General features: G+C 48.4%; 1 protein-coding gene across 3 annotated transcripts; it reads left to right on the forward strand.

Annotated features, from left to right (window-relative positions):
• Window positions 1–1,496: 1,496 nt before the first annotated feature.
• LOC140002717 (uncharacterized) lies at window positions 1,497–3,115 on the forward strand. 3 transcript variants are annotated; one of them, XM_072039457.1, is made up of 3 exons: window positions 1,497–1,670; window positions 1,826–1,880; window positions 2,082–3,115. In XM_072039457.1, the coding sequence occupies exons 1-3, from the start codon at window positions 1,497–1,499 to the stop codon at window positions 2,909–2,911; spliced, it is 1,059 nt and encodes a 352-aa protein (XP_071895558.1). In that variant the 3' UTR covers window positions 2,912–3,115. The 3 variants fall into 3 exon arrangements, with proteins under 3 accessions (XP_071895558.1, XP_071895559.1, XP_071895557.1); XM_072039458.1 differs by having other exon boundaries at window positions 1,829–1,880; XM_072039456.1 differs by having other exon boundaries at window positions 1,829–3,115.
• Window positions 3,116–13,276: the final 10,161 nt, after the last annotated feature.

The following is a 13,276-nucleotide window of genomic DNA, read 5'->3' on the forward strand; positions in this document are numbered from 1 at the left end:
GCCCTAAGACATGAATCTGGTGTCAGCCATGCCCAGGGAGATTTGCCTTGCCTCTAGTCACTGTCACAAGTATTGAGAGTCTCCCAGAGGTCCTATCATATCTGCCAGCCCCCTGCATATGCTCCAGCTGCCCTGAATTGGTATGTATAGTCAACATGCAAATCTAAATGCTAGTGGTCACATTTTTGATCATATAGCTTCCCGTTGCACTTCCAGTCCTGCTGGTTTGCATGATTTGCAAGTCCTTTGTTCTTGTGTGTCAATGTCCTTCATCTCTCAGGTGCTCACTGCAAGTCTAAATGCTGGCTGACATTGCTCCATCATTGCAGGTGGTGTTCTTCTCTGTCCTCCCAATGGGTGACCGGGACCCAGAAAGAGGAGGAGAATGGGACAGGTAAATGGCTGAGGGGGTGGTGTCTAGACCTAGGCTTTGAGTATTTTGATCTTGGGCAGGCCTTTGAGAAGCCAGTTATGTGGGCTTCTGATGGACTCCGACTCAGCAAGTGGGGCACAAGTGCATTGGGGAGCAAGATCTCTGGATTGATTACCAGGACTTTAAACTAGGTTCAACAGGAAAAGGGAGTTATTTATGACAGCGAAGGGCTGGGGGATGTTGTCACTGCTGTCACTGTTGAAGATAGTAGGGAAAAACCTCCGAGTTGTCCCATAGGATTGTCTGAGGGCTCCTCAAAGAAGGTAATGATCCTGATACCCCACCCAGAATCTTCTTGCGTCCCTCTGCAACTGCACCTGCTGCTTCCCTAAAGTGACTGTATACCAATGTGCATAGCATGGGAAATAAACAAACAAACAACAACAACAACAAAAACAGTATACAAAATAAACAAAATGCAAATAACAACAATATAAAACAGTAAACAAAAATAAAGGTGGGAAATAAACAGGCAGAAACAAGCCTTCCAAAGCCCTGGAATGCAGCTGGGAAGGTTCTTGCACACTGATGATGTTGTTCCCCAAGACTCATGCCACCACAACCCTTTCCAAAGAAATCCTTCAGCATCGTCAACCACAGCCAAAAAGGCAAAGGCAAAACTATAGCAATAAGCCACTGGTCAAGAAACTGCCATAAACTCACCTGCCGTGGCCAGGAAAAGCAGCACTATCAAAGTCAGGAGTAGGTATTGCCAGGCAGAGAGGTGCTTCAGTTTGAGGAAGTGTTTTAAACTACTGCCTTGAGGCTCCAGGAACCTTCAGGCCGGTGTAACCCACTGCTTCCTCATCTACTGCCCTCTCCTGACAGCTACGAGTGGCCCTCCCCAGCCAGCAGGGCCTGGCCTACCCCAGCCTCCTGCCCAGGGCCTCCCTGCAGAGCCCCCAGCCCCTGGCCCTGCTGGGTGCCCTTCTCTGGTCCCGCATCTGTGCCCTCTGCCCAGGCTCTCTGATGCGCTCACTGGTGTCACAGAGCTGGCAGCGACCTCACAGTCTCACTCCTGCCCTTATCCCCTGGTGACAGCAGCCACAGAGGCCAGTGTCACATGGAGAAGCGTCTCCAGAGGATGGCACAGACACTTGTCTCTGGTCCCAGCATGCTGGATGCCCTGGGGCTGGCACTGCACAGCTGCCTCTGCCTCGGCCCCGGCCTTGTCCTGCTCCTGGTGGCCTGGGCTACCCTGCACTGCTGCTGCAGCACCTCAGGCAAACGCCACCAGGTAGGAAGGAGGCACCAGGCCAGCCCTCCTCAGGAAGCCTGGCAGTGCAGGGAGGCTGGGGACTTGGGGGTTCCCCCTGCACTGTGGGATGGGACACGAGGCCTCTCGGTGGGCTCAGCTGGGGCCAGGCTCACTGGGGTTCTGCTCTCTGCCAGCAGGTCTGTGCTGGGAGCCGAGGCAGGGGAAGGCACAGGACAGTCCATGAAACAGGTAGAGCTCTCCTCAGCCCTGGCGCTGGCTCCTGCATGTGCTGGAATCCCCCAGGGCCCCGCTGCTGCCCGGGGCTGGGCCATGTCCAAGCTGGGGGCAGCCAGGCCCCACCTTCAGAGGCCACTGGCCACCTGGACCAGGCGCAGGGCCCGTCCCAGCAGACACTTGCTCACGGCACTCTGCGTCCCCCATCTCTTGTAGATGCTGAGTCAAGCACTCATGGCTGCAGGAGCAGCCTGATCTGGATTGGCAGCAGACCCTTAGGCCAGCTTCTGTGTTACGATCTCGACTGTGAACACTGCAGCCAGGCTGTCAGGGAGAGGCAGCAGCGGCTTCTTGCCAGGCAGGCCAGAGCCTCCTGCTGTCCACACTCCTCTTCAGACTCCAGCAGCTCCTGTCAGCACGGGGCCACCAGCAGCTCATTCCGACCTGCCAAGCTAACATCCATCAGATCCTGGTGGCAGCCAGTGTTGCGGAACAGAAAGCAAAGGAGACCCTTTCCCCAGTGTGCAGTGATGCCCCAAACAGCACTGAAAATCCATGGGGCAACCACACTCCCCTGCGATGCTGGGTCTCCCAGATGGGCTGAGGAGCTTGCCAAGATGGCTCCCAGGCACCACGAGGCTGGATCGCCCCCCACTACAGGCTCTGACACAGCTGACAAGGACGGCAACCTGCCCGCTGGTGCAGATCCTCATCCCATTAAAAGGCTGGAGCAAGGACTGGGCTTCTGGAAGCTGCTGCGCATGCATACCCTGAGGAAGTCCATAGAGACCAAGCTGGGAGCCCTCCCCACCATGGTGCAGCACTCCCACAGGAGGTACACATACAGGATGGCACGCCTCACAACTCCCACACCACTGCACTCCTGTCCTGCCCCCTCCTACTTCTGCTCAGCGGAGGCTCTGTTCCTGCATGAGGATGTGCGGGAGTTCCTGGAGATGCACATTCGTGAGAAGAAGCTGCGCCACCAATGGGGCTTGCCTGCAGGGTCACTGAGAGGACCCCAGGCACTGCCATCTGTCTCCTAACAGCAGTGTGCAGGTCTCCACGTTCAGCACCACCCTCAAGATCCAGGGTTGGGCACCAGGAAAGCGGGTTTCCAATGGAAAACATCCCCTTGTTGCCGAGGGACAGAAGCTGTGAGGGAAGGTGGAGGCCTCCCCATCACTGACTCTTCCTACTCCTGTTAAATCCATTAAACCCATTCCTATTAAATCTCCACCTCTTCTGGGCAGCTGCACTGATATGAGTAGAGATGTCGGGGAGGGCTCTGAGGCTCACCATCGTGCCAATAAACCAGGGCTGTGGGATGAAGAACATGGCACCCCTAACCATGTCATCCACCTCAGTAGAGTGGGACTTCCAGAGAGCAGCCCCTGTGCAGGGCTCATGGGACCATTTTGATGTCCCTCTTTGGGCTCTTGCCCTGGGAGCACCGGCAGTGAAGTGAAAGGCAGGCGCAGGATGGCTCTGAGAGAGCAAAATCTTAGCTGTCCCCATCCTCATTAGGCGACACCACCTCAAGGTGCCAAAGGGAAGAGGAAGTCCCGATGGGGGCAAGCAAATGAAGAGGGGATCACACTCACATTGGATGTGTCTCTCGACACATGGCCCACAAGAGGAAAGGGGCTGGACCCTCATCTCTGCTCAGAGCAGAAGGAGGTGTCTGACAGGACAAGGGGCAATGGCCAGAAAATGGAGCACAGGAAGTTCTGCACCAATACACAAAAGAACTTCTTAATGGCGAGAGTGACGGAGCACTGGAGCAGGGTGCCCAGGGAGGTTGTGGAGTCTCCTTCTCTGGAGATGTTCAAGGCCTGTCTGGACGCCTACCTGGGCAGCCTGCTCTAGGGAACCTGCTTTGTCAGAGGGGTTGTACCCTGCCAAATCTCTGGAGGTCCCTTCCAACCCCTACCATTCTGTGATTACCACTCTGGTTGCCTGGAGAGTCCCAGGAGAAATCCCTGTTCCCAAGCTCTGTACAAGAGTAGGAGACTTCTCCAACCTTGCTGGCAGTGCTGCAGATGGCAGGAATGCATCTGCATACTCAAGAGATGCTCTTGCCTACCATTCGTGTATAGCAGCCACCATCACCTCTGTGTTTGTGGCTGCTTTGTAAACACAAGGTCCTCTTCCCTTCAAGGATGGATTTGTTTTGGGAAGATCTCACTGTGTTTTTGTCTGTGGCTGTAGTGAGTGGGCTACAATGAGAGGAGTGCTCCTTCCTTCATGCAATGCTGGTCCCCACCAGAACACAGAGCCTGGGATCTGCCCATCTCCAGCCCACCAGCATCACCTTCCCTGGCTGCCTGTGAGGATGGGAGCTGAGATGCCAGCTCACGATGAACAGTGAAGGACAGCATGATAAAATGCAGGTCACTGCTTGATACATGTGGGCAGGGCAAATGATAACCAGCAGGCACAGGCAGATAGCTTCTACCTGAGGAGGAGGAGAAAGAAAAATCATGTTATTGCATTTAAATGCAAGCCAAATGCTCGCCCACAGTCATTTTCAGGCAGAAAATTTAGGTGTGGTCTTCAGCCTTTTCTATTTGTATCACAGATGGTGAATACATTATCCAGCTTGTCCCAAATTTTAGCTGTGACTGTGTATGTTTCCTACACATATTCCTCCATTTGCAGAGACTCCCAGTACAGGTGTTATTCCCCACAAACCTGAGCTGGTAGGGAGTCACAGTCATGTGCTAGTGATGTAAAAAGTGGGTCATGGCAGATGTGGTAAGGTCAGGGTTTGTAAAATAATTCCCTGTCCCTCCTGTTTCTTATAAGATCTCTTTTTAAAAACCCATGTCTCTCCATGGACTGATTCTACCTTGTCGTGTGTACAGCATCTTGTATTACCAAATACGAGTGTGGAATCCTTGCATCGCTGTTGTATAAATGCCATTAAATACATTCTTGATTTAGGAGAAACAAGATTGTGTCTCTCTCTGTTCATATCCTAAGATCAGATCTCTCACATTCTGGATATTTAAATCAATTTAATAAAATAAATAAATAAAGTAAATATAAGGCTTCATTAGAAAATAACACATTTTTATGCATTTCAGTATAAAAAAAAAATATGCAAAGAGCAAAGAAGTTTCACAGTTCCAGAAATAGTTACAGTTACATATTTGTTCTTAATCTTCAGGTCAATCTGGAGCACTAATGTGCTCAGTCAGAAAATTCAGTTGATCAAAGCAAACCTTACCTCCCCGCTTAACATTAAAAACTAAAATACAATATTGTTGACATAAAATAAGCAGGCATGCCCTAGAGGTACATACGAAATGTCACAGTTTCATACAAGACCAAATTTAGGATGATACTAACATGAAATACAATGCAAAACATGTCAATAACAGAAAATAAAAAGCCTTTTCTAAGATGTGCTGCCTGTTCCATGCTTATATATATTTTTAGAGAGGGACTTATTGTTCACAAAGGAAAGACTACGAAAATATATATGTGAAAATATACAACAGCTTTTAGCTGTTAAAAGCACTGCAGAGAATTTGGGAAAGACAAATATGTGCCTATTTTTTCTTTTGGGGGGTGGCTTTGCATACGCATAATTAGGAACCTCAGAGAACAGTTTATTTTAGGGCAAGCCAAGGACTGAATCAGGGAGTCACTTTTTATCTTATTTTACTTCACTTCTTTCTGGACCACTGCCAGGACCTGCAGGACTCCTGTCTGCTCGCTGCCGCTGCTGCTCGCTGATTATTTCCCCTTCTTGCATAACCCAGTCCCAGCCCCAAAGTCTAAGGCATCAGGCACCGCAGCAGTCAGGGGGAGCAGTGTGCTTAACCAGACCTTCTAAATAATTCATGCTCCTTAAATGCCACCAGTGCTCATTCCCGGACACCCGCCATTTCGTGAGACTCCTCCGGGTGTCTTGCAGTGGCGATGCTGATGCCTGGCTTGTGTCCCCCTGACCTCCTGCAAGGGGGGGAGGTGAGGAGCCACTGGGAGGGAGCTGGGGCTGCCAAAAGGCTCCGCATCCTGCTGCAGCTCTCTCTCCTGCCCTTGGAGAAGGGTGGGCAGAAAGGTGAGATGTGCACGGGGAGTGGGAAGGCGGCATGACAGCCAGACTTGATTTGGATTTGGTTTTGCCCTCCAGAGGTGCTTGGGATCTGCTGTCTTGCCCCATCCAAGCCCCCACACTGGCCTGGGGACAGGCAGTAGCTTCTCCCACCCGCTGCTCTGTGTCAGCATAATAAATTCCCATCACTTCCATAACCATTCAGGCTTTCCCAGTGGAATCAATCATTTTTCAGTGACCTCAAGTTTTACACAGATCCAGGGACTCTGGTTCAAGTGGGCTGTGTGTTTTTAGCAGTTATGGTCCCAGGCTGGCTTCAGAATAGCTCCGACGGACTTGGTTGTGTTTGAATTTCCATGTCTCCGGTGGAGATGGCAGTGTTTAAGCATTAATTTGTTCTGCTTGAGCTTGCACAGGAGGCAAACACAGAGGTCAGCCTCTGCCACGTTGAATCATGAGGGCCTCTTAGTTCTGCCTGCCCGCCCGCCTGCTTATCAAGGTTAATAAGAGCTGGCACGCTCCAGGGGCCTGCTTACACTGATTGCTTTAAAATCTTTCAGAGGCCACGCTGACTATCAGGGGTACAATCAATGGTGTCTGTCCCCCTGGAGTTACGTCTGCTTACCCTAGCTGTTAATTTATCTATTAGAGTGCTGCTGAGATAAGCCACCTTTCTTAGATCAATATTTATTTGAGCTGAAACTGCACTGAAATGGGGATTTAAAACATTTGCATAAACAGACTGATACAGGATCTACTTGTGTACTGCACCTCCCACATCAGCAGTGCAAAGAAAGTTTAAGAATTTAATGAAATCTTACTCCTCTGGGGCTGACACCAGACATCCCAGTCACTGGAGGATGGAGGAGAAGATCCTTCCTTTCATGTGGTTGTTCATCAGGTTCCTTGAATAAGCCTACAGAGCAGCTTTGGTCTGGCCCAGAGCAGCAGACCAATGTTTCACACCTGAGCTGAACTTCTCTACTGAGCTACTGCCTGAGGCCCAGACCCATGAAGGAATGAAGGTAGTGTTTAGGTTCAAGAGCACAGTCCCAGAACCATTGACTATGTGCTCAAAAAGTTGCGAATCCCTAAGTTCATGCTGTGCCTAAAATAGTTTCCTTATTGCGTGGCAGGGCATCTCCACACTTACTGCACATCCGCACTTAGGTTAGAAATCCAAATCTCTTCCCATTAATCCTCCATGCCCCATGTAAGAGTATTTGGGCATAGCACAGATAACCACTGTCCTGAATTCAGGGCAAAATCTCAATGTGATTTCATTTCAAAGCAGTAATGCTGTTGGTGAGGGAAGAATGGGAAGGCAGCATCCACTTTTTCAAGAGACTGTAATGATGGATGTATAATGAAGCCTGTGCTTTATCTGAAAGAGAATGCTCAGATGTTTAAGTCTGGAGTGGGTGCTGAGCTATGAGCACCAGCCTTACACAGGCACTGGTCTCACGTTACAGAGAAACGCCTGCATTCGGGGGCGGAAACATGATTTCTGACAGCTACTGTCAACATTTCTGTTTCAGAGCTGCCCTCCCCATACTGCTGTCGGACAGAAACCCTATCTGGAGGTCAGTCATTGCCCCAGTGTAGCTCAGCAGAGCCCGTCTACACAGGGCCAGCCAGGCCCTGCCCCCAGAGGATGGGGACAATGGATCATCTGGCACCAAAAATGTTAGGTGGAGTTTCCTGACAGAGTGCTTGAGTGCCAGCTGCCCTCACCCTGACACTGAGAGGTCAAGAGGATAATCCTCGGTGCTACATGAGGCTAGGAGGTGCATTTTCACCTCTGGGCAGAAGGAGCAGCACAGAGTGACAGCAGAGCAGAGATGCTTTGAGGAAGAAGATGGGGTTTGCTGCTCAGCATCACAGCCCGGACACTGGGCTGCCTTTTGGCTATCCAATATGATCTGAAAGAAGCCATAGGTAACACACACTGCTTCATGGCCAAACATTCACAGACGCTGCCATCACAGCCAGGGCTTTGTGGTGATCTTACAGTAACAGGCGTCTGCGTGGGAGGGAGCAGGGCACATTCTGCAGGCAGCACCAAGGCTTCTGGTTCAGCATAATCCATCCGGAGGTCTTCTCAGTACAGCAGGGTTCACTGGAGGACTAGCTGAGTGTGCTGGTTCAGAGGGCACTAATGCAATTGTGCGATTAATTCTCGTCTGGGCTTTTGCTTGCTCTGAACGCTGTGCTCGGTGGGGATGGGCAGCGTAATGCGGCAAGTCACTGCCACGGCGAGCTGTCCCCTGACGGAGGTGACTGCTGGCCTGCCAGCCCTCCTTCAAAGCAGGCGTGAGTCACTGCCCCTGGGGGACAGCGAGCGCTGCGATGACACTCACAATTGAAAGACAGTGAGGTGGAACAAACAAGGTAATTTCTTAATAAATATTTATTTCCAGGAAACATATTGGGCTTAATCCTCCTTCCCCTGACGTTAATGAAAGCTTTGCGCTGACAAGAGGTACTACAGAACTTGCAATGTGTTTTGACATCTGTGGATGAAAGGTTCTAAATAATAGCTGAGGATTTATGTATTCCTCAGTGAGAACATGAGCTAGCCCACTGGATAAATTAATAAACACGTCGTTATGTTAAGTGTGGCAAAACGCTTCTGATGCTTAAACTTGATGTGTTGACAAAAGGAAGCTGAGGATTTGGTTTATTTCATTTTACTAAAATTTCATACTTCAAGCTTGCCTGAAAAATCTCGATGTGCTTACACTTTTAAGACAGTAAGTCTCCAAAAAGAAACGAACATTTTAGTGCTGTTTCACAGACCAAGAAATTGAGATATGCAAAAGGTCACTAAGACTTTAAGGTCATGGGACCGGTGAACTAAAGGCTGTGCCTTTGGTTATTATAAGATCCAGGAAGAGATATTTAATTATTTTCATTGTGGAAAAAACTCAAAATGTCTTAAGAAAAGAAAGGCACCTTCCAGGTATAAAAATTCACAAATCAGATGTTCTTCATGTTTAGATATGTAGTAATGGCCAAGAAAATTTACTGTGTGCTCAGCCTGCTGTATATTGCACTCTATCCTAACTCTCACCATGAATGCCACATTTGTGGAAGACCACAGTGGTTTTCTCTGCTGTGTGGAATATTCACTCCAGTCTTTAGGGGTTTCATTGTTAGTTTCCCAAAGCTTCTTAGAAAGTTTTCTCATCCATCCACTCTGCTGGATTTGCTGGATCACTGTGCAGCATTGCCAGCATGTGCTAAAAGCTTGTGCTTGCTTTAGCAAGCAGGTCTGCAAAGTGCTGTTGTAGTTAAGCCAAAGACCTTTATTCTTCTCTTCTTTCATCTAGATTCCTGAACTTATTTTAAGCACTTGTACAGTGCTTGCTGTGGTAATGGAGAGTCTTCTGAACACCAAACCTGATCTCAAAACTGAAATGTCCATCACAGTGATGTTCAGTGGTAACACAAACCACAGATATGTTTTCAACCATTAGACTACGTGGTACATAAGTACTAAATGCATAAGTACTAAATACAGCCTGGTATGGAGTACTAGAAACAAATTACAAAATATATCATGGGAGTGGTTCTGTTTTCCAGGTACAGCCCACATCCCTCCTGTAAAGGAAGCCCATAGAAATGACCAAGCGTGCACCTAGCTATTAACTTCCAGCTGCCAGTCCTTCTGGCTTAGTCTGGTTTTGTATTTTCTGCACCATCAGCAACTCTACAATTATTCTCCCAGACTGGGACAAAGTAATGACTAACAGCTCACTTTTCAGATGATGATAGTTTCTTCAGAGTAGAATAGAGTTGGATTTGAAGGTTTTTTTCTTTTTAATTCATTTTTCCTTCAGGTTTACTGATATACGCCTGAAAGAGTTTAGTACCCTGCCTTTTGTTCCTGGACACCCAGTCTGAAGACTACACTGATATCTATGCAATGAGGTGTAAGGCTTTTTAAAAGCTTATTTTCATGACATTATACAGACCAGGTCTCCGGTCTCTTAGATGTTTTACTGGCGGCTTCTACTAAGAGGCAATGCCACATCAAGTCACAAAAGGATTTAAATGATAAAGCAAACAGGCAAGCAAATATAAATATAAATATAAATATAAATATAAATATGTATATATCAAAACAACAAAAAAAAAAAAGGCGCCTTTTGATATTTCCAGCCACCTGCTTTCTGTTCTACCTGAAACTACCTGAAACCTGTTATATTCCTGTGGGAATGAGGTTTGGCATGATTGTGCTGTCTCTCTGTACGCCTTCCAGCTTCAGTGTCATTTGGTAGAGGTAACGGTCTGAAAGAGACAGTCCTTTCCCAATTTTCCTAAATTCTCTAGAGGTAGAGACAGTCCTTTCCCAATTCTCCTGAATTCTCCAGAGGAGGCTGACAGAGAAGGAACCAGGGTTGGAAACTTATGTACCATTAGACAGCAGGGGATTCAAGAGGTAAAGTTGCTTTATACATCCCAATCACAAATAAAAATTCCATGTTTATACCTTATAATGTACAAAAACAATCATCTCAGGCAAAATATCCTTGGGAAATCAGTTCTGCCTTGTTATGGTTCCCTAGTCTTGTTCCCTGCATTTTTTAATGTGTTTCATCCACTTAGATGACTCACGGGGACAAGGACTGCCTCTTAATAGACGTCTGTGCCCAGCACAGTGAGTACCAGTCTCCGCTGAGTCAAGGGCTCTTCCACAGTGAAGGCAATTACGCTCTGATGGCGCCTGTTCACTATGCAGCAATAACACTCAGATCAATCAGGTCGATCATAATCTCCCTTTTCTTCTCTTAGAAGTAGCTAATGGAGATTCTGCTTTCCAATACCCCTCTGTTATTAATAGGAAGAATTATTTATTACCACAGAAAAAGAAAAAGCCGCAGATGAGAAGGAAATTCATTCCAACAGAGTGGAGACTCTTTATTCTATAAGTCTTTCATACTGGAGTCAAAACATGAAGTCTGTGCAACAAGGGGGCAGTTGGAGTTTGCAGCAGGTTTGTTTGGACGTAAGGGAGTGTACAACCCAGGGTGAAAGAAAACCAGACATCCCTCTGCTCTCTCGTTACAGAAGGGCATGCCTTTCCAAATGGGTGTTGTCTTCATCCTCCCGTCATGGCTACTTATGTCAAAACCTCTTCTTGTCACTTCTTTATGTGCAAGGAGAGTGCTGCAGGAGCAGGGCAGGGAGCAACTACAGCTGGTTGCTGCAGACCCTCTGGGCCTAGTGCCTGTGTTCACCCTTAGCTTTTAACCAGATGTTCAGGTTGCTGCGGGGTGCTTCCCTCTGGTCACAGCAGTGAGCAGTGATTCCCCCTTCATGTCCCAGCAGCTGGCATGCTGCTGACTCCCCTGCCTGATGCTCTCTTTCCAAAATAATTGCTCACAAAGACCAACCACTTCAGCAATGCTGCTGTTAGGATGATCTCCGCTACTGACCTTTTCCCAGCCCTGTGAGACCAGGCAGGCCTTTTGCTTCCTGCTTGGCCCTGCCAAGCCTAACACCTGCCTGCGTCAGCTCAGTCTCCTGCCTCCATAGCCCTTGATCCTCCTCTGCTGCCCTCCCGTCCCCACGCAGACGCCAGCCTGGGCACCGTGCCGGGGCCGCAGCGCCCACTACTCGCCCCGCCAGGCCCGCGCGGCCTGCAGGGACTGTCCAAGCCCATGCCATGGAGACGCTCCCCTCCGCCTGCCTGCACTGCCACAGCCGCTGCCATGCTCCTGGCCCTCGTTAGCTCTGCGCTTATGGTCCTCGTTAGCACTGCTCCGCTTCCCTGGCCGGAGCAGTCCTGGGGCTGTACACGTAGATTTAGTTACCGTGGGCTAGAGGCTGAAAGGAAACCCTGCGTTACAGCTCTGATTACACTTACATGGCAGGAGAATACTCCTAAGGCTGCAGCTGACATTTTCTTTTTGTTTGCATTTGTTTTCTAAGCTGTTTTTCCTCTTCTTTGCTGTGTGTGATCTTTTTATTTATTTATTTATATTTCTTTCTCTTATTTGTCTTTATGCAGCTGCTCATGAACCATCTGTGAAAGGCTCCGTCCCTCGTAGCCATGCAGCGTAGCGCTCCCTGAGCTGCACAGGCAGTCCCTGTTACAGACGAGGGCAAGGAAGAGGATGGAAACAGAGGGTGGTGGCTGCAGGTCTTTTGGGAGGAGGCAGGAGCAGCCAGTCCATGGTTTGGACTGGCTGGAGACTTCAAGACAGCAATAGCTGTTTCCCAGGCAGCCTGCTCTGATTCCAGGTTGTAGAAGGAAAATCTCTCCCCACTCAAAGGCTGCAGAGGATACTGCCCATTGCTTTTTCTTTCCAATGAGCTCTAGCACAACCTCCACTGCTCTAGACGCTGCTTTGCTTCTCATATTTTCAGCACATCTTTCTCCCACTGCAGTTGCACTCTGAAACAATTTATAAACTTCAAGGTCTTGCTTAGAAAACATTTTCAAACATGTTATTTTTTCACATAATTTGTGATATAACAGCTTTTTTTTTTTTTTTCTTTCAGATCATGCCATTTTATTACATCTGCCTCAACTTTCCTCCTCTTTTCCAGCTCTTAACTTTACATTCCACCATTTCTTTCTCCCTTACAATGTCCGTGTTATTTAAGTGCAAAATAATAAAGGATGATGTGCTCTAAAAGATGTAGTGTAGTCACACTGCAGAAGGGTTCTTTAAATGTCAAAAAGGCAATAGCATTATTCTTCCAATGGAAATTATCAAATGAAGAAACATTAAGTTGCTTAAGACAATTTGTAATGTTCAGCACTTCTTTGGGAGCATTCAAGTATCTGTGTTTCACTGTGTTCTTCTTCAGAAGGAAATAAATCACAAAGCCTGAGAGGTCCCTCCTGCATAGAAATGCCATATCGTGTGTGTTGGCACAAGCTTTGCTCCTTTGGCTCCAGTGCCTGCTGTTGTTGCTGCTGGCCTCACACATGCTGCAGCGAGGTCTCTGTCACTGTGAGAGCCCATGTGCCTGATTCGCCTCCTCCCCGCAGGCTGCTGGGACCAGCTGTGCCGGTGGGCAACATCCTGGTGTGGGAGAAAAGCTGTGGCATCACCAGGCAGGCAGCCTGGCTGGCCCAGATCTCCGTAGGAGCTAATATTTGGGTCTGGAAAAGATGAGAGATGTCTCTCTGTCACTGATGTGCTAAGTGGTTAATCTGAGCAGATGAGAAGCAAGCATTCAACAAATAAGGGGGCAGTCCACCCTCTAACAGCAAGTATTTGTTGGATATGTATACCACAGCACTCAGTTACATCAGTTCGGTTAATGGGAGCTCACCAATCCCCCGGCCATGTGTTCTAGGAGTTATGGGAACCTGGAAAGGACATAT

This window comes from Anas platyrhynchos, chromosome 5, assembly GCF_047663525.1.
Source record: "Anas platyrhynchos isolate ZD024472 breed Pekin duck chromosome 5, IASCAAS_PekinDuck_T2T, whole genome shotgun sequence".
Lineage (NCBI taxonomy): Eukaryota > Metazoa > Chordata > Aves > Anseriformes > Anatidae > Anas > Anas platyrhynchos.